Below are 20,902 nucleotides of genomic sequence, written 5' to 3'. Positions count from 1 at the left end.
CAGTTTTTAATCCTCTTTGCGCAGTTTAATGTATCAAATGTACTTTAAAATTAAAGCATAGAACAAATGAAAACGTTAAGATGAATAAAAATAATGGATTAACTTTGTTTCACCAAATTAAGTCTAGATTTTTGTCTTTTCACAGTCGCCCCCTCTAGCTGATATAACAGCTTCACACCATCGAGGCATTCTTTCTACAATTGCATTCAGTTATTACTCAGAAATTTCTTCCCAACATTGTTGTAGAAGTTCCAACAAATGTGCTGCAGTTGTAGATTGTCTACTTTCACTTTTTGCTCTAGTTCATCCCAAACAAGCTCAATGAGGTTTAAGTCTTTAGACACTGCAGGTCATTCCATTCTTTGAAGCCTACTGGCTTCTTCTTGTCTTCTTAAAGGGGTTGTCCCGCGGCAGCAAGTGGGTCTATACACTTCTGTATGGCCATATTAATGCACTTTGTAATGTACATTGTGCATTAATTATGAGCCATACAGAAGTTATCAAAAGTTTTATACTTACCTGCTCCGTTGCTGGCGTCCTCGTCTCCATGGTGCCGACTAATTTTCGGCCTCCGATGGCCAAATTAGCCGCGCTTGCGCAGTCCGGGTCTTCTGCTCTCTTCAATGCAGCCGCTCGTGCAGAATGCCGGCTCCGTGTAGCACCGCCCTGTCACGTGCCGATTCCAGCCAATTAGGAGGCTGGAATCGGCAATGGACCGCACAGAAGAGCTGCGGTCCACGGAGGGAGCAGACCCCGGCGGCCATCTTCAGCAGGTGAGTATGAAGACGCCGGACCGCCGGGATTCAGGTAAGCACTCTCCGGTTTGTTTTTTTAACCCCTGCATCGGGGTTGTCTCGCGCCGAACGGGGGGGGGGGGGTTAAAAAAAAAAAAAAAAAAAAAAACAGTTTCGGCGCGGGACAACCCCTTTAAGTAGTTCTTACATAACCTAGAAGTATGTTTTGGATTATTGTCTTGCTGTAATATGAACCCTTGACCAACTAGGCGTACACCAGAGGGTATTACCAGCTGTGTTAGCCATTTTTGTCCAGTGTGCCAGTCACCCTGTGTAAGTTGCCAACTCTGGATCCAGCAAGAGAGCCATAGACTATCACGCTTCCTCCTCCATGTTTGACAGTTGGTGTCACACACTTGGAACCATCCTTTCACCTAATCGATGGCATACAAAAACCCTTCGTGATGTACCAAAGATGACAGATTTTGATTCATGTGTCCATAAGCCCTTCTTACACTCTTAGTAGCCCACTGGAGATCCATGCTTGGCCCATGCATGTTTTTTTATTATTTTGCAATCTTCGCAGTGTCTGTCTTACTGATACTATACCTCTCAGACCTGCAAATAGAAGTCTTTTCTTCACAGCTGAAATTGAAACTTGTTTCTATTTTGCTGCATAAAGCTCACACAGCCGTATGCGTAAAACGCTGCATGAGTCACAGAGCCTCTTACCGCTGTGGAGCCGCTGGTGATCCGGACTGTTGCCACGTATGTCAGCGAAATTGTACTACGCATGACAGAGTATCTCATGCACGCTGTCATATGTAGTCCATGTGTTTGTTTTTTTTTAATGTTTTTTTTAAATTTCCATTGCATATTAATTCCTACACTCAGATGTGAGCAGAACTGCATATAGCAACGTATTTGCCTGCAAATGACCACATACTACACGTGCATGTAGCGCACGTGTAATACGCGGTAATCCCACACTCGTGTGAGTTCGGCGTTAAGCTGTGCTTGAAGATTTTGTGCTATGAGGTACAAATCACGGGTGACTCTTAAAAACTCGTCATCTTATTTTGGTCAGCCAGATCTCTTCCGGTCAGACTTTTCCCCAGTTTCCAAGTGCCTTTTGATATGTAGGACATGCCTATATGTCTAAGGGTTATAATTCTCAGTATGTTGTCATTAGCTAATTGCCTTTTTCTTGCCATTATAATCACAATGTGCTCTGCAAAACTGTGCAAATCCTATCCTAGAGGGGTGTTGTAATGCAGTCTGTTTTAGTGCTGGTTATATAGAATCAGAGGGTTTGAAAGTAATCTCCAAAGGTTGAGACACCTGTGGGAATAATTTGCATCCCATTTCAAACCATAATTTGCTTTCTCTGCTGCAGAACAATTGTCCTTGATATGTTTATTGAAGAAAAAAGAGCCCTTTGGTTGACATAAATAGACTAATGTTGCTTTTGAGGTAAAATTTTCATAATATTTTTATGTTTTTAACTTTCTTTTGAACCTTTGAACCATTTCACGTTATTTGCTAGACTTAACTGTGTTAATGTCAAAAGTAACTGGAAAAGATGAGACTTTCTAGCTGGTAGTGTACATAGTGGACATCCAGAGTGTGAAGGACAATCAGGTGAGGGATGCAGTGATGTTAAAATCTGTTTTTGCTGGAGTGGCTATTTAATTTCTTTTTTAAACAATCTGTTTGATCGTCCCAACTGGACGAACAAGAGTCCTTGGAAATATGGAAATATGCTCAGTCTTTCTATACCTCACCCTAACATCTGTCATCCGGACGCTGTTGATGTGTGCTTATACACATTGATCATTGTCGGGTTCAGTCAACCTTAAACCTAATGTCTATGGCTCGCTTAAAGGGGTTGTCCCGCGGCAGCAAGTGGGTCTATACACTTCTGTATGGCCATAATAATGCACTTTGTAATGTACATTGTGCATTAATTATGAGCCATACAGAAGTTATAAAAAGTTTTATACTTACCTGCTCCGTTGCTGGCGTCCTCGTTCCCATGGAGCCGACTAATTTTCGCCCTCCGATGGCCAAATTAGACGCGCTTGCGCAGTCCGGGTCTTCTGCAGTCTTCTATGGGGCCGCTGGTGTAGAATGCCGGCTCCGTGTAGCTCCGCCCCGTCACGTGCCGATTCCAGCCACTCAGGAGGCTGGAATCGGCAATGGACCGCACAGAAGCCCTGCGGTCCACGGAGACAGAGGATCCCGGCGGCCATCTTCAGCAGGTAAGTATGAAGACGCCGGACCGCCGGGATTCAGGTAAGCGCTGTGCGGGTTGTTTTTTTAACCCCTGCATCGGGGTTGTCTCGCGCCGAACGGGGGGGGGGGGGGGGGGGTTAAAAAAAATAAAAAAACGTTTCGGCGCGGGACAACCCCTTTAAGACTAAACAAGCGTATTGGTTGCTGCATGCCAGTAGTCCCCAGGCTTTTCTAACTCTGAGGTTGAAAACAAAAATACCACATGATTAGGCCTGTACTGTAGAGACAACTGCCAGTAAAGTGGTCTTGCCAAGTTGCAGTGGTATAATGTCCCTGGTACTACTGATGTACAAAACGTACCCACAGCTGGGAAACCCCATGCGGGGAGGACCAAGAGCCTTTTCTTGGGGAACTCTATTAGAAGTTATGCTAACCACATGTTTTGTTTTGTTTTTTTTGTCTGAGGCCAGTCTGACACTACCGAATTTGAATCACAGATTGCACAATCAGACTTTCCATGTGAAAATGTGGGCATTGAAAGGCATGAATTTTTTCTTCACACTCGCGGATACGAATTTCGTATTTTGCGAGCAGAAGAAAAATCACAGCATGCTCTATTTTACCGCAGAATACATGCAGACTGCCTCCATTTATGTCAATAGAGGAGTGCGAGTCGCAGCCCACACGCACTTAACATTGCGTATGGGCTGCGGGTACCAGAGTCGTCACTAAGCAGCGGCGCAGGAATTACAAATGAGCAAAAAAGGAAAAAAACTGTACTACACATGACTGCCTGCGAGCCTCCGCTGTCATTAAAGTGCGGTACGCAGGGTGACCGGCCTAAGGCTGCATTCAGACAGTTGTGTGAGTTGCCCCGCGATTGTCAGGCAGAACTGACAGCACCCTGTCTGTATGCAGGACAGTAGACATTGCATATTGTACTCGGCCGTGACACGGGCTAGAATAGAACATGCTGCAATTTTTTTCCTATTTTTCCCACACTGTCTGTGTGATAACTTGTGAACAGTCTGGTGTCCATGTGATGTCTGTGAAATATACAAACGGAATATCCACCCATGTGAATGTGCCCTAATACATATTTATGGCCAGGTGTAGAGAAGACATAGTAGCTCTTTATGCGGCGGTTTTGGAGAATTTGAGCTATAAGTTAATGGTATATATTGGAGAATGGTTGGGCAGTAGCGGTGTGCTGTAGGAAGTATCTGGAATAGGAGCATACTCTTCTCTGCATGTGGCAGGGTCTCTTTACAACACAAAGGCCCCTTTCTGTGCAGAGCCAGCAGTGTACATGGTGTTCTGGAATAGCTTTTCAGGCTGTAAGAATCTCTTTCACTTATTGAGGCCTCTTGAGGGGCAACCCTTATGGTGTCCAAGACTTCTGTCCAGACATCTGTAGACTCTTATGTAGGTCCAAAAACTTGGCTTTTATCCTTCAGAGTGGAAACAGAAACAGCTCTCCAATGATGTGTGTACTCAGAAGGCCTGTCAGTGGCCCCGTACAGACACCCACATATGCACAGAAAATCTCACTCCATATTACAATTTGATTTCTTCCTTCGGTTTCTTTTAGGAATATTGATTTAAATATGTATTTTGGCGTGAAATATATGCTGTGTTTTCACCCTATTTTCCTATCAAGTTGTGTTTTAATTAATAGTTAATAAAGGAAAAACACCGGTTGGATTCTGAGAAGGCACAGTCACGTTAAAATGCAGACATTTATCCTTGATGATTTTTATTAACCCCTTCCCACCCCTCGCTGCAACAGTACATTGTTCTCATGAGCTGCCATTATATTATAGCGCAGAGGCGGTGTTGGTAGTCTGCCCTGTATGGATGTTTATTATGCTCTTACAAAGGACTTAAAAGGCTGCATGTCAGATTTATAATTACAAACGCAATACACTGTAATAATGAAGTACTGCAGTGTATTATATGAGAGATCAGAGGATTGCAAGCTTAAGGCCCCCTGTCCATGGGGTAGGCGGAATATCGCTAGCAAGCAGGGAAGAGAACTGACAGTTCTCTGCGGTGAGCCTATTTGACAGATAAGCTCATCGCGGCATGCCGCGATTTGAGTCCCGCCAGCGAAGAATCGTCATGATTCTCCCCTCGTGGACAAGGGGCTGCGCTTTCCATAGCAACGCTTTTGAGCGCTGTATGTGAGAGGCACAATTGTAAGTAATATAAAGTTTGATACCCTGTATTATGCGCACAAAACCCACGGTAACCCCTTAGGGCTCCTGTCCACGGGCATAGCGATATCCCGCTGCGGGAACTGCCGCCGGGGAGCAGGGGAGAGCAGACTGTTCTCCGCGCTGAGCCTATCTGACAAAATAAGTACCTTATTTTATGGAAAATAAACTGGAAACCTATGCATAATTTTATCACCACATCCACAATGATCCATACAGTAGTAGTGAAAACATTAATTATCCCTCATAGTGAGCATTGTAAAGAAAATTGTATTACAAAAAAAAATCCACAAGCTCTCACATAGAAAGTAAAACTGATATTGGTCTTTGAATTGCCACAAAAATAAATGCAAAAAAAATTGTGTTTTTATTTTGCAAAAGTAAAAAAACAAAATTCTTAAAAAAAAAATTCTGATTTTGGTATTGTCATAGTAACAAAACCCAAAGAACTTGTGATTGCTGTGTTTTTTTCACCCCACCTTCAAAAGAATAAAGTTAAACACTACATTATTTCTATCCTAAAATGGTTCAATTTTAAGAGAATTTGCAATTTTGTTTTTTTTTCCTTAAAGGGGTTGTCTCGAGGCAAGGGTGGAATTTTTTTATTGCCCAGTCCCTCATCTTAAGCATACATTACTATGCACACGTGTAAATGGGTTTTAAAGCAGGTTTCTACTCACAGTTCTTGTGTTTCAGCAACTTATAAAACGTTTCCCAAAGATGGCCACCGGTTCTTTTCCCAAGGTGCACCGCGGGTTTCTCCCATGGTGCACCGCGCTTGCTGTAGCCCGACTTGCGCGCTCCCGAGACGCTACCAGCTGTGTCTCCCTGACAACCAGACGCCCCGCAGCCGCCGACCAGACCCACCGCGGCCGCCGACCGGACCCCACAGCCACCGACCAGGCCTCGGGATTGAACGCGGCTGACCACAGCACACGCTCTTGGGCCACAATCACCCACCGCCAGGCAGCAGGTAACCGGCGCTAGGCCCCGGCTCCCCCACGCTAGGCCCCGGCTCCCCAGCGGCAGTCCCCTGACAACAGACGAAGGCTCCGGGGCCACAGCGGCAGTCCCCTCGCTACAGATGTAGGCTCCGGGGCCCAGGCCAGTTAGTCACACATCACCCCTGACCCATCACTTACCTGGGCGGCTTCTCGGCACGGCTGCGCGGCTTCTAGGCACTGCTGGGCGGCTCAAGTTTCTGCATCTTCCTCTAAGTGAGGATGGTAGCAGAATGGCCGCTCCAGCGCGCTCCCAAGAAGTTACAGCTCGTCTGCGCATGCGCAGAAGAGCTGTAGCGGCGAGCACGCTGAAGCTGCTCGTGCTCAGAGCAGAAGAACGGACTGCGCAAGCGCGTCTAAAAAAGCAAGCCGCCAGCGAAATTAGACGGAACCATGGAGACGTGGACGCTAGCAACGGAGCAGGTAAGTGAATAACTTCTGTATGGCTCATATTTAATGCATGATGTACATTACAAAGTGCATTAATATGGCCATACGGAAGTGTATAACCCCACTTGCTGCCGCGAGACAACCCCTTTAAATATATTGCAACCTTGCTGCACATGCGAGACCTGATTCTCAGGGCTGTGGAGTTGGATCTGTTAGAGATATACCAACTCTGGCTTCTAAAAAAAAATCCTATATATAATTATACCATATTTATAACATTACGTATAATGTTATAAATATGGTATAATTCAATACAGAATTTGCAGATTTCCTTTTAATAGGAATTTAGGAAAGTGTTTTTGAAATGTCCTAAATATATGTTCTGTATCATCTAAGCCCCTATTTATCAAAAACATTGTTAAGATGTGAAAAGATCTAAATATCTTGATTATTTTATCAGAACGGTGGTGAAAAAGCCTGACGTTACCATTTTAATACAGTAAATTTATCACTTCAACTTTAGTCATATGTGAAGGAGTCTGAGTCTGGGAAAATTGAGGAGTTTTGAGGTTTGGCTTACTGACTCCACAGCCCTGCCATTTCTGAAATGTTATTTTATTACGGCTATGTAATATTTTAATATTTTTTGCCTTTGTGTAATTTGAATCCTAATTTTACTGTTATATTTTTTTTCCAGATTCATCGTCAGGGGCAGCTGCTACTTCAAATTATGCAAATTCCACTTGGGGCTCGGGAGCCCCATCCAGCAGCGGCCCTAACGCAAACCCTCCCCACGCCTGGGACAAAGTGATTGTAGACGGGTCAGATATGGAAGAGTGGCCTTGCATAGCCGGCGTGGACGCAGAGCCCCCTTCCGACAACGCCACAGACAACAACAGTGCCTCGAACCCAGCCTCGGAGAAGGGTCCCCCGCAAGGAAGCGCCACTAATCACAAAGGAAGGGGGGGCCAAGGCCAACAACAGCAGCAGCCTGGCAGTGAATGTATCCAGGGGGTATGGAAAGCTGACCCCAAGGCTAAGCCCGTCCCGTCTTCCAACCCTGCTACAGAGGGCGTTAATAGACTAGGAAACTGGAGGAATATGGGTGGGCCTGAAAGAACGGGGCCTGCCTCTGGTTTCAGCAATTTTAACCCAAATACCAACCCGTCGGCCTGGCCGGCCCTGGTTCAGGAAGGCAGCAGGAAAGGGAACCCAGAGCCAGATGGCAGCTTCTCCAGTGCACAGCTTGGCCCCACGGGTCCAACCTCTCGGGAGCAGCAGTCAAAGATGGAAAATGCGGGTGCCGGTTTTGCAGCCTCAGGCAGAGAGTCGGCAACAACCCATCACACTGACGGACCAAAAAATGGAAACACTAACTCTACGAACTCAAATTCTTCAAATCCCCTTGACAACAAGGGAACTGCCTTTGGGGCGGGGGATGCCTGCCGAGGTTCTGACCTCTCTGCTCAAAGCACTGGAGAAAGAAAGAATGGAGGGGTGGGCACTTGGGGGACAACAAGGGGTCAGTCTGTCACAGGAGATGCCAATAGTGGACATGGTAATTCTGGAAATAATGGACGAGAGAGGGAGGATGCAAGGAAAGTGTCTTCATCTCATAGGCCCAATGGGTCCAGGGGAGATTCTTGGGACAGCAAAAGTGGTGGAAATGGTTCTTGGGGATATGGCCCACAGGCAGATCCCAGTGAAGTGAAGTGGGGTGAAGGGAACAAATTGGTGGCAGGTGGGGCGTCTCAGGGAGAATGGAAGCAGCAGTCTGGACAAGAGGACTTAAAAGTTGGAGATTGGGGGGGTTCAAGCCAAGGAAATTCTAGCACTGGAGCATGGGACAATCAGAAGGGCCACTCACTATCCGAAAACCAGGGCAACACGTCATCATCGGCCTGCTGGGGCCGCTCTCCCAGCTCTGCAGGAAGTGAGGCAGGTGGGCAAAGCACTGGAAGCAACCCCAAGGCTGGGGGTAGTGGAGACAGTTTGAACTCGTGTAATCGGCGTTCACATAGATCTACTCTCCCTGATAGTCAGGCTGTTTTGCAGACCCTGCTAAATCGAACAGACTTAGATCCCAGAGTACTTTCCAACTCGGGCTGGGGCCAAACCCAGATAAAGCAAGATGCAGCATGGGATTCAGAGGAAGTTACAGCTCGACCTGATGGTAAAGCAGACCGTGGCACTGAAGGCTGGGAAAATACATCACAAGCAAAGAGCTCAGGGGGTTGGGGGGATGCCCCCAACCAAAGCAATCAAAATAAGTCTGGTTGGGGAGAATCCCCTGCCCCTGTTTCATCTGGTCAGGAATGGAAGGACACCAAAGCAACTAGCTGGAATGACTATAAAAATAGCCCATCTGGTTGGGGTGGTGGTGGTGGTGGTGGCGGCGGTGGTGGTGGTGGTGGTGGGAATGTGGGTGGGGTTGGTGGACGTCAAGAGGAAAAGGCAGGTCCTGGATGGAACAATGATAATGGTTCTAGTACTGAGCAGGGTTGGGGTACTCGACAACTTAATCCTGGAAGTGGATGGTCTGCTGGAAAGAATGGATGGGGAGGAAGCAACAGTGAGGACATAGAGCCTCCCAAAGGCCCTGTTGGCTGGGATGGTTCAGGAAACAAAGCTTCCTCTGGCTGGGGAGAAGTAGGGCAAAATGATGTTGGCTCTTGGGGCAATGGGGCTAATCCTAACCCAGCTTCTCGAAGTGGTTGGGATGAGAATAAGAGGCCTCCTGGAGGAGGTAATTGGGGAGAAGCACCTAGGCCTCCCATAACCTGGAACAAGCAGCAAGAAGCTCCACCAGCTCCACAGTCTTCTGGCTCTTGGGGCCCTCAGGCTCCAGCATCTGGAAATGGGCGACAGCCACCCACCCAAGGATGGAAAGGTGGTCCTACCCCTACAGTGTCGAAAGATGAAGAGCCAAGTGGCTGGGAGGAGCCATCAGCGCAATCCATCGGACGTAAAATGGACATTGATGATGGTACAGCGGCCTGGGGGGATCCTAACAATTACAATTACAAGAATGTTAGCTTGTGGGACAAGAATGCGCAAGGAAACCCTGGACAGTTGCCACGGGAGCAGGGAATGCCAGGGCCAGTAGCCAGCAAGGCAGCGCCATCAGGTATGGGTAAATATGTTACTGCTATTCTCTTTAATATATTAAGTTTTATAACTGTACAAACATTCTTTTTTATTACGTCACATAGAAATACAGTTGCAATCTGCAAGGATGTGAATTTTAATATTTTGTCTGTCATTTTTTTTTTTTTTTGTAAAGAGTAAGAACAGATTAGGTAATTCTAAGCATTTTTGCAATAGATTTTATTAGCCTATTCTGTTAATTTTTCTTCCAAAACCCCACTAGAGCTATGCAGCTAGGCGAAAATGGAGGTGAGAAATCAGTCTTCACCTAAGGCTGCCTGTCTACAGGTGAGTTGTCATTGCGTTATCTGCGGCTATAATGCGGCTGCAGGTAACGCAGTGAACGCTTGCAATAGGAGAACTATGGAAAGTGCAGCCTGACATCCAAGAGCGGAGAATCATAGCGATTCTCCACTTGCGGAATTCAAATCGCGGCATCCTGCGATTTTATCGCGGTGAGCCCATCTATTAGATAGGCTTACTGCGAAGATCGGTCGGTGCTCACCCCTCCTCCGCTGTGGACAGGCAGCCTTACTGCGTGGCAGATGAGTGCGTTCTAGCTGTGCCTGCACTGTGGTCTCTAGTGCAGGCACATCTGTTCATTATAACCAATCAAGTCTGCTTTATATATTTGCATTGATTTTTTTAAATACTGCATGCTCCTGTGATCTGAACTTTGTGCTGTGTTTATTAATCTCCTGCCTGTGCTACTCGTTCCCCAGCAGTGTGTATGGAAAAGCTGTTCTGTGCTACAGACGGCTTTTCCCCTTCACAGCGCTCACTCGCCGCCAGACCCGATGCATTGTCAAGATGTCTGTTCATCAAGCTATGACACATACCGTGTTTCCCCGAAAATAGATCCTACCCTGATAGTAAGACCTACCGGGTTTTGGGAGAGGCTTTAAATAGAAGCCCCCCACCCCCCCAAAAAAGGAAATCAATACACATCTGGTCTGCGGCGTCCGGCGGCGCTGCGGCAAACTGCTGAGTCCTCCCGGTCTGCTATCTCAGCTTCTGGTGACGGGGCTTTGTATACCCCGCCTCCAGCAAAGCGAGCGCTGCGATTGGCTAATCGAGCGCAAGCAGCCAATCACAGCCGGCGCTTGATGAGCCAATCACAGTCATTCAGTGAACGACCTCACTGAATGGCTATGATTGGCTCATCGCGCGCTGATTGTGATTGACTGCTGGCGCTCGATTAGCTAATCACAGCGCTCTTTGCTGGAGGCGGGGTATTCAAAGCCACGTCACCAAGAAGAAGCTCAGCTATGAGACGAGGAGGACAGAGTTTACTGCAGCACCACCGAAGATCATTGGGACGCAGCAGACCAGGTGAGTATAAGCCCCCCCCATGCGAAAATAAGACAATGTGCCCTTTTTGGGGCAAAAATTAATATAGGACAGTGTCTTATTTTGGGGGAAACACAGTAGTACTATACATCCAATTCACTGACACCCTGAAAGTACTTCAGGTCCATTGAGGAAGGAGCATTGTGAAGGAGAGAAGCCATCTGCAGCATAGAACAGCTGCTGCATGCACAGTGCTGGGGAACGAGCAACACAAGCAGGCAATTAATAAACACAGCACATGCCTGCATTAGGGCTTCTGTCCACAGGCAATAGTGCATTGTGTGACTCGAGGCAATAACCTGGCCGCGAATAATGCAGTGCACGCTTTCCATAGCGTTGCTATGGAAAGCGCAGCCCCCCCCCCCCCCCCCCCCGCCCATGAGCGGCGAATCATAGCAATTCTCTGCTCACGGGACTCAAATCGCGGCATTCTGCAATTCTCCATGGTGAGCCTATCTGTCAGATAGACTCACCACTGAGACCTCTCAGCGCTCCCCCCCTCGTCCCCCGCGCCGGAATATCGCTGGCGATATTCCGTCACGGTCGTGGACAGGGGGCCTTAGAGAGAACAGTGCAGGTACAGTTGGAACTCGCTCTTCTGCTATTCCGTCAAGTGAAGGGTGATTTCTTAGCCCATCTTCATCTAGTGAAGCATAGCTGAGGAGGGGTTCTGCATGAAAAATGTACAGAATAGGCTAATAAAACTTGATGAAAAAATTAGAATTGCCTAGTCTGTAGATTAAGGTTATGTTTACATGTCACTGATTTGCTGCAGATTTTAACCTTTCAGTTTGAATTCTTCTGCAGATCTGCACCAAAATCCCCAGCAAATCAGCGACATGTGAACACCCCCTTAAAAAAAAAATTACACATGTACTTTTTAAGATCTTTCACAACTCTTTGTTGATGCATTAAAAAATAAACGGTAATCCTTAAACTCCTAAAAATGTTAACTCCTCATCTAGTGCACCACCGTAGTAGTGGGACCACTTAACCACCCCAAAGGGCACAAGTGATGCAGCATATTATTCCAAGAGCTTTTCTCTCGTCCTCCTTCTTCGGCACTTTGGAAGCTGCTTGGAAAGTGTAACTCTCCCAGCTTGAATGACCGCAGTTGGGTGATTTCACACACATCTTTTTTTTGTTTTTTCCCTTTAAAAGCCACGTTTGTAATGGCATTTTTCCAGGTGTTATTGCAACTTTTTTTTTTCATTACGGTAAAAACCCCCGCAGCCAGATGTTAACAGCAGCGCAGGAGGGAAATATGGGTATATTATACCCGCTACAAGCAGTACACTTCACTTGCCGTGCACTTTTTTGGTTGGTGGCATATTTTTCAAAAACAGCATTTGGTTTGACTTGTGCTGGTTTTTTTGTCATATGCTTATGTGTGGGCATAGAAAGCCACACAAAACGTTTAAATATCAAGTGTGGCGAGTTGTTTCTTTTTTTTTTTTTTTTTTAAACAAGCCAGAAAGAACGTCCACAAGAAATTTTGGTATGATACTTTTAGGCTTCCCTTCACACAAAGTGGGTCTGTCATAACAACCTGTTGTTTTGGGTTAACGTGATGATCTTGAAGATGCAGAAGAGATATGGAGGATGAAGTGTTGGAATATTTGTGCAGCAGTAGTTGAAATTGTGAAAGTTAGCTAAGTGTCATTTAAATGCTGGGGGTTATCTTTCTTTAATTGAAATATAATTTCTATGTGTAATCGGAGTTATTTCTGTGACTGTAGTCTGTGAAATCTCTTGGGGCTCCTGCATATTCTGTGTGCCACCATACAAGCCTCCCCTAGATGCATTGCTTAAAGAGGTTGTACAGGACATAAGAAAACCACTTTTTTTTTTTTTTCCTTTCTTTCTGAAATGGAGCCACACCTGTCCACAGGTAGTGTACGGTACTACAGCACTGAACACAACGCTTGGGCAGGTGTGGTTTTTGGAAAAAAGTTGCCATGTTTTTTGAGTCCTGTAGAGCCCCTTTAAAGCATCAGATGGAACATGGCTCCTTATAAAATTAAAGGCATGTGGGGGTACAAGTAGATGCTTCATGGACCTTCTCCTATGATGGCTCCACACACAACGAAGCTGCAGTATAACCTTGTGCATGAGACCTGATGCTGGATTCATACTTGAACTTTTTAGGCAGTTCCTTTTTAGCCAGGAGCTGGAAATGGATCCAAAAGGTATGAAAGTGTAAAGGAAGGATCACACTCAATGTTAAATATATCTATTATTGCATTCTAAAATGACTGGTCTAAGGGTGGTTTCACATCTATGGCGGAACCTCCGGCTGAAGGTTTCCTTCACAGATCCAGCTGCAGCACTTTTTCTTCCATCCACCAGCTGGCGGACCCCATTGACTATAGTCAATGGGGTCCACCCAGTGCTGTTTGGTTCCATCCACAGACTGGACCGTTCGGCCACGGGGATTCCCCTTTTCTGCTTCCCAAACGGAGTAGGGAAGCAGAATCCCCGGCGCAGGTGTGAAACCAGCCTAAAGCATACTGTATGTTGGTGACAGATGCTGTAGAAGTGATTCCCCGGAGACACACAGCTTTCTTAGGTGAGAATTACAATAATTATGTGTGAGCAGGATTTATCTGAAAGCATGCCTGCTAGTAAAAAATAAATTGCTATGATCAGATGTCTTTTGATAGAATGATGGCTCCAAAGACAATACAAGTCATGTGACTCCTAATCGGAGCATCAGTTGCATCGCCTATAATTCCCTGCAGTGAGAAAAGGAGCAGAACTCTCCACTGTGGTACTTCACTCCTGCTTGGAAAGGGGTCTCAGGCCGTATGTACACGGCTGCGTGCGATTGCTAGACACACAGGAATTGCATGTTGTATTAACCCATTATCCTCAATGGGTACATGAGGGACTTTTCACTTGCACCAATAGTGTGAAAGCAAAAAATCAAAGCACGTCCTTTTGGGGGGGGGGGGGGGGGCGATATTGTCCATTATTTTCAATAGGAGCAAAAAAATTGCATCGTACTCACATCCGTGTGCAATGCAGTTTGTTTGTTTTTTTTCTTTCCCTCGTACTAAAACATGCCATCGTATGTGTAGCGATGCGTTTTCTTGCACTTGCAGGTAAAATTACAAGTTTGCAATTGTGACATTGATATCGCATTCATCCATGTAACACGGCCTTAAAGGGCGCAGCGGTCTTATAATAAAATAGAAATAAAATGCAATTAGATTTATAATGCAGAAGTACGATAAACATGCTTCGCCTCCAAAAATATGCTTGTGAGTGCCGGTATCTGACAGATACATGGGGGGATATCGTGTAATTGTACTAGTCTGTAGGCAAGTCATGTGCTTTTACAGTGTGTTCTTACTCATGGTGCGCACAATGCTGCTCTTTGTAATACCTGTCATTTCTACAGATGTTTGTCGTCAATTTCCTCACCTGTATGTCATCATTTAAATCCTTGGCACATGATTGTAAACTACTGCAGTTTAAAGGGGGTTTCCCAGACTAGCATCTTTTATTGTCCTATAAGCATGGAATGGTGAAAGGAAAAAACAGAATACTTCTGTGTTAGACGGACCTCAATCCAACACTGCCATGATCACATGCTGTTCATTGTACATGTTACCGCTGCAGCCGGTCACCTACATCACCGTCCCATACGGTTTGTGGCACTATCACCGCTGAGGTCTGTGATTGGCTGCAGAGGTCACATGTGCATCAGAGAGCAGTGTTAGTTTACACCATTCCCTACCCAAAAAAGTTTTTGTAGTCCCAGAAATGTCCTTTAACCCTGATCATCCATTCTGAAAGTGGTATTATGTACTAGCCTATTGGATTCCTTTCTAGAGGCCATCATCCACCAAGACACTGTTTTGTCACTAGCTTGTAGCAGGTGACTTCATTTGCTTCATACCCTTTTTGATTCGCAGATATATATGCTTGTGTCTTGTACCAAATTTCTATTCTTATTTATATTCGTAGTTTGGAGCAAAAATAAGGTTCCTCCAGCTGATAATGGGACATCAGCCTGGGGCGAGCCGTCTGAACCTGCTTCCGGATGGGGAGAAGGCGAGGAGACAGGACCTCCAACCCCAGGTTGGGGAAATGCAGCCCCTGTAGCTCCCAGTGCCATGAAAACTGGTGAGTCCCCCTGTGAAGACCGAGAGGGGTCTGCTGCTTTATGTCTGTTGTGGATGTATTGTAAAGTCCCTCCCGTAATATAATTCTGCACACGAGGTTTGTGGCGATGCCGGTGTAAATGTAAAGTACTGAAATTAGAAGCAAAATAATTTTCTCTTACTTGCAGGTACAAAAACTATGCAAGACGGCTGGGGAGAGACTGAAGGACCGGTGGCAGGGACTCGTCACAGCAGCTGGGATGAAGAGGAGGAGGGGGGTGTCTGGAATAGCGCAGGATCTCAGGGAAGTGGCTCCTCCCATAATTCAGCAGGGTGGGGCCAAGGAAAGAAACCACAGATTAAGGTAAGGTTTTGGTGACCAGAAATGTTTTGTATGGGGGTATATACAGTCTTGTAGAAACACACAATTGCATATTTCACTTGTCTAAAACCTTACTAGAAGCAAAGACATTGCCATGTAATGTATAAAGCTTATGTATTACAAGTCACCAGCTTGTCTTATTTGTGTATCTTGCTATACGCTGCTCAAAAAAAGATAAGGGGACTCTTAGGGGTTTTCCAGGGAGAATACTATTGATGTATCCTCAGGATAGGTCATCAATAGTTCTTCAGCTGGGGTCCACACGCAGGACCCTGACCGATCAGCTGATTGTGCGCCTGCTGATAGCACCGTAAATACACGGGTTGGAGTGGAAGTCCCTGCTCCTTCCTCTGTGAAGTGTCTGGCGCTTATAACTGCAGCTCTCAATGAGATCAACGCGAGACGGTTATGCAGTTACAAGTGCCGGACACTTCTTGGAGTTTAGAGCAGAGACTTTCGCTCCGACCCCTGTGTTTTTACGGCGCTGTCAGCGGGCATGCAATCAGCTGATCTGTCAGGATCCCTAGCGATCGACACCAGCCAATCAACTATTGATGATCTATCCCGAAAATAGGTCATCAATAGTATTCTCACTGGAAAACCTCTTTAAACATCATAGTATAACCCCAGGTCACTCAAACATCAGAGGTAGCAATGAGCCCAGTTAGGGTGTATTCACATCTGGTGGTTTTGATGCAATTAACTCCTTAAGGACACGGCCCCCCCCTTTTTTTCCCATTTGTCTTTTCCTCCCCCCTTTTAAAAAATCGCAACTTCTTTTTTTATTTATCGACGTCGCTGTATGATGGCTTGTTTTTTGTGGGATGAGTTGTATTTTTCAATGGTACTATATAATGTATGAAAAACTTTAAAAAAATTCTGTGGAGTAAAATGAAAAAAAAAAACAACATTCCACCATCTTTGGATGAGTTTGTTTCTATGGCACATAAACTGCAACGAAAAGGACATGATAACTTTATTCTATTGGTCAGTATGATTACTACAATGCCAAGCGAATCTAGTTTTTTGGGGGGCTTTTTGTTTGTTTTTTGCTCTACTACTTTTATATTCAAAGACATTTAATTTTTTTAAATTATTTTCTGCCACCATATTCTGCGCGCAAAATATTTCTTTATTTTTCCATACTTCGATCGGGCAGGTAGCCCCCCCACTCTACCGTGTAGTGATGTTTCGCAGGAATCTTCAGATCCAATTGCTTTGTCTATGTGCACATAAGTTATTGCAGTATGGTTATATTCACATATTGTGGCTCTTGGAGTGATTGTCATGAAATTGTGGCAGAATGTTGCACTTTTGGGGAAAATGGTGACAAAAAAGTAATACAATCACAAGGTATGAATATAGAGTTTTGACTGAACACACTGTTTTTTATTCGTGTTTTTTCATCCTCACTTTCATATTTATTCATTTTTTTCTTCAATAGAGCCATATTGAGGCTTGTTTATTGTGGGATGAGGTAGATTTTTTAATGGTATTATTTAATGTACCGTATTGATATATTAAGTGGGCTGTGACATTTTTGGGGGTTGTATCTTGCTTTTATGGCATTCACGGTCTGCTGAAATTGACAGGTTATCATTATTCTATGGCGCTGTAAGATTACAGCAATGCCAAATTTATATAGTTTTTATGTTTTACTACTTTAAAAAAATATAGAACGCTAAAAGTTGTTTGTTTTTTTTCTTGCCACATTCTAACCTTTAGAACTTTATTTTTCTCTTAGTGGAGCTATGTGAGCTTTTTTTGCGTATTTTTTTTTTTTTTTTTTTTCGTGGTGAGCTGTAGTTTTATCATGAAGTACATACAACGTTTTGATCAATTTTTATTCAATTTTTCTTTAAAGTGGCAGGGTGGAAAAACCCACTTCTTACACTGTTTTTTTCCCCCCTTGTGTCATTCACCATGTGTGATAAAAATTAATGCAATATTTCGATATTTCGGACTGTTACAGACTCTGCGATACTAATTATGCTCATTGTTATTTGTCAATAGATTTTTGAAACCTAGAAAAGGGATTTTTATTTCTTTCTAATACTACATTTTTAAAAATTAAATGTAACTATATTTACAGAGATATAGATTTATATTATATAATATTTATTTTGGAGGTCCTATAGGAAACTTAAACTTGAGATAGTTTGATTACTTGTACAATATATTGTGACACTTGAGTATTGCAGTATATTGTAACTTTACTGATTTTTGCAATTTCTCAGACAGCTGTTAACCACTGATAGGACTGCCCATTGGATCTCTAAGCTCAGAATGAGCAGAGGTTTAAATTAATAAAAAGTTCTGCTGAAACTTTCCCCATAAAACTATAAATTAATCTGCTCCGCTCCTCCTGCTTTATAATCTGATGCCTGGAGTTTGGACAGCATGATCGAACTGATAGACTTCATTTAAGCCCACAGGCAAGCCTTAATAGGCATCAATGCTTGACTGCTCTGGGAGCCTTCAGTAGACGTCAGCATTCCATGCCAACCCATGGGTATCCTACCATCTCCTCACTGGTGCGTTGATGGGATGCTTTTGGCCCTCTACCTTGGCTAGCTGCTAAGATTCTGTGGTTTGCATTGACTGCAGCATTTAAGTAGTTAAATGGTTATTGGCTTCTGTCAGAAACAGCTGATAACTACTGGGTATGAAGCGAGCTCTATTCCTGAGCACGCCACATACCTTCCGTTGCCACGCGTGATATATCAGTCATAGGTCGTTAAGGGGTTAATGGACACATTTTTATGTAATTCAAATCTTCTATCTGAAACTTGAACATATGTTGGAATTTTTTTTACTTTAGGGTCCCCTAAAAGGGGGAAACAATGATTCCTGGATAAACCCATTGTCCAAGCAGTTCTCAAACATGGGATTATTGGTAAGTGACAGTAATGAACAGCATTAATGTTTTTATACCTCTGTATAGCATCTGATTTGGTAGGAAGGGTTTTCATGGAGATTTTCCCCACCCCAACATTTTTACTGCAGTTTAGTTTTTTTTCTTATGTACGTTTTAATTACTCGCATTAACTCATTTTAAAATCTGTGCACATTGCCACAAATTACTATAGCTTTTGGCCGTGCAACCTTTACAGGTGAAGCTCATAGTTTGACTGGGCTTCATGTGTAAAAACCACATAGCCCAAAAACACACCCTTAGGGCTTATTCACACGAGCATATATCGGCCGGCGTTTTTACGGCCGTCCGATGTACGCTTTCATCTAAGCAGGTATAGCCCAGCAATGACCAGGAAGTATATTAGCCTCTTACTCCCCACTTCTACACGAGCCAACTTAAACAACCAATCACCGTGAACCAGGCAAACCAAATAACCAATCACCAGGAATGAGTAAATCCAAACAACCAATCAGGCTGTGAATGGTGTGCATTTGGGGAGTAATATAGATATATGCGATCAGAAAACCTTTAGCGACTGTCATTAGCGCTCGTATATTACAGCTAATGGGGTTTTTTTTCCCTTGGGGGGGGTAACTTCTGGAAATAAAGTTCCTTAATGTATTAGACAGTTCGACTATGTTGAACCTTTGTGTTAATCAGAATATCCTAATGGATATTTTTTAGGGGGTTTCTCCCTTGTTTAGAGTTTTTAACCTTGTCTAAGGCCGCCTGCACATGAGCGGAAATCCCGCAATCCTATGCAGACAGCCGCGTTTTGGCCGCACGAAACCTCGCGCGGCAAACAAACCGCGGCATGTTCTATTTCTGTGCGGTCACTCACCCACCGCTGGCTCCCGGTCTGCGCATGCGCCAGCTGCCCGGCAAGCTGGCACATCAAACAGCCGGAGCCGCGGGCGCGGGTGAGTACGCGCTGGTCCCTGCAGGCACTCGGGTTGGGTCCCGCGGTGAGAATCCGACCTGCCCGTCTGCAGGCAGCCTTACTATTGTAAATTGTGAAAATTGTCTAAGATGTTACTTAAATGTGGGACATTTGGAAACAGGTTTTCAGACTCCTGTAATCCATCCCCAAACCCAGATGCCTTTTACCTGATATGTCAGGGACCATAAAGGTACCTTTTACACCGAGCAACTATCGTTCAGATGTTGCTCAGGAAAGTCCTTAAAGCGTATAAACAGTCATTCATTTGGTTTTACACAGAGCGAAGATTGTTCATTAGTTGTTTGCTGAGATACAAAGGATCTCCATGCAGAGTTGTTCGCTGGTCATTCAAATACCAATGACTGACTTTGCAGCACACAACTTTTGGTCAACTAATGATTTTTTATCTTGGTAAACGGAAACTAAACTATTAGCGGCTTTTCGCTCATCTCGCTGTCAGTGTCCATGTTCACACTGAACGGCTATCGTTTTAATTCACTCTTTCCAGCGATCGTTCAAGCAATGGGCGTCCCATGTAAAGGTACCTTAACACTGCTTAAAATGTGGGTATGTACTTTATATGTATGCGGTAAGAAACGGTATATTCTACAGTAACCACATTTGCTGGATTACGCCGTTGCTTTGGGGATTATTTTGGCCCAGTTTTTCCTAAATGCTTTTGCTAAACGTACATTGTAGGTTAATGTTTCTACAAGTGAGTGGTTTTAGAGTGGCACTTAATGCTCAAAAGGTCTCCTGTCCCCTGTTCTTGGTGTACTGTACTAATTGATCGATTCAAATTTGTTCTTGTCTTGTATAGAGCCAAGTGGATGACTCATCTCCTAGTAAGATGGACCACCCTGTTGGTGAGTTCTATGGTTGCCTTTTAGTCCTGTTCTGTATGAAGAATGACATCACTTCCACATACTGTTTCCAACTATTGAATTCTAAAAGTTATTGTTTTCCCCCTTGATTATTGCCCACAGGTGTTCTTCCAGATAAGAAGTTTGAGGCAGACAAGAGGGGTGTGAATCTCGGGGATTTCAATGATATGATGCGGAAGGACCGGTCTGGCTTCCGTCTGCCCAATTCCAAAGAGATGGGAGCCGCAGACAGCGGGCCTTATTTTGAGAAGGTGAGCATTTATCTTTGTGGTCAAATCAGACGACTGTCCCCAATTATAAGCCCTACCGTTCTCCATGATCAGGAACCCTCTGTAATCATTGTCTACAAACGAAAATTGTAATTATTATAGTGACCAGAGCAGGGATCTTTTTAAATGTAATTTTGTTATGGTCTGCCCTGGTTCCTCTTCAGTGAGTCCTAATTTGGGACTTGACCCAGCTTTGCGTTCCTTCGTACAAGTGATGTTCTGATGCTAGTGATGCTGTTCTACTACTGTGTGCAAACCAAACTCCTCCTCCTCCTCTGTCTATAGTAACCAGTTACTGGCTAATGGACACCACATTGCAGATACTGCC

At 44.6% G+C, this 20,902-nt stretch overlaps 1 protein-coding gene across 2 annotated transcripts in view; it reads left to right on the top strand.

Moving 5' to 3' along the window:
* Window positions 1-20,902, top strand: part of TNRC6B (trinucleotide repeat containing adaptor 6B) — a 117,184-nt gene that overhangs the window by 58,938 nt on the left and 37,344 nt on the right. For both annotated transcript variants that reach the window (XM_066596244.1, XM_066596243.1), the window contains exons 6-11: window positions 7,274-9,709; window positions 15,046-15,204; window positions 15,371-15,546; window positions 18,386-18,460; window positions 20,242-20,287; window positions 20,408-20,556. In XM_066596244.1, the coding sequence (XP_066452341.1) occupies window positions 7,274-9,709; window positions 15,046-15,204; window positions 15,371-15,546; window positions 18,386-18,460; window positions 20,242-20,287; window positions 20,408-20,556 (3,041 nt within the window). The remainder of the gene's footprint in view (window positions 1-7,273; window positions 9,710-15,045; window positions 15,205-15,370; window positions 15,547-18,385; window positions 18,461-20,241; window positions 20,288-20,407; window positions 20,557-20,902) is intronic.

The sequence above is a fragment of the Eleutherodactylus coqui genome, chromosome 3 (assembly GCF_035609145.1).
Source record: "Eleutherodactylus coqui strain aEleCoq1 chromosome 3, aEleCoq1.hap1, whole genome shotgun sequence".
Lineage (NCBI taxonomy): Eukaryota > Metazoa > Chordata > Amphibia > Anura > Eleutherodactylidae > Eleutherodactylus > Eleutherodactylus coqui.
Note: the sequence above shows the minus strand (reverse complement) of the source record. Positions and strands in the feature narration are given on the sequence as shown.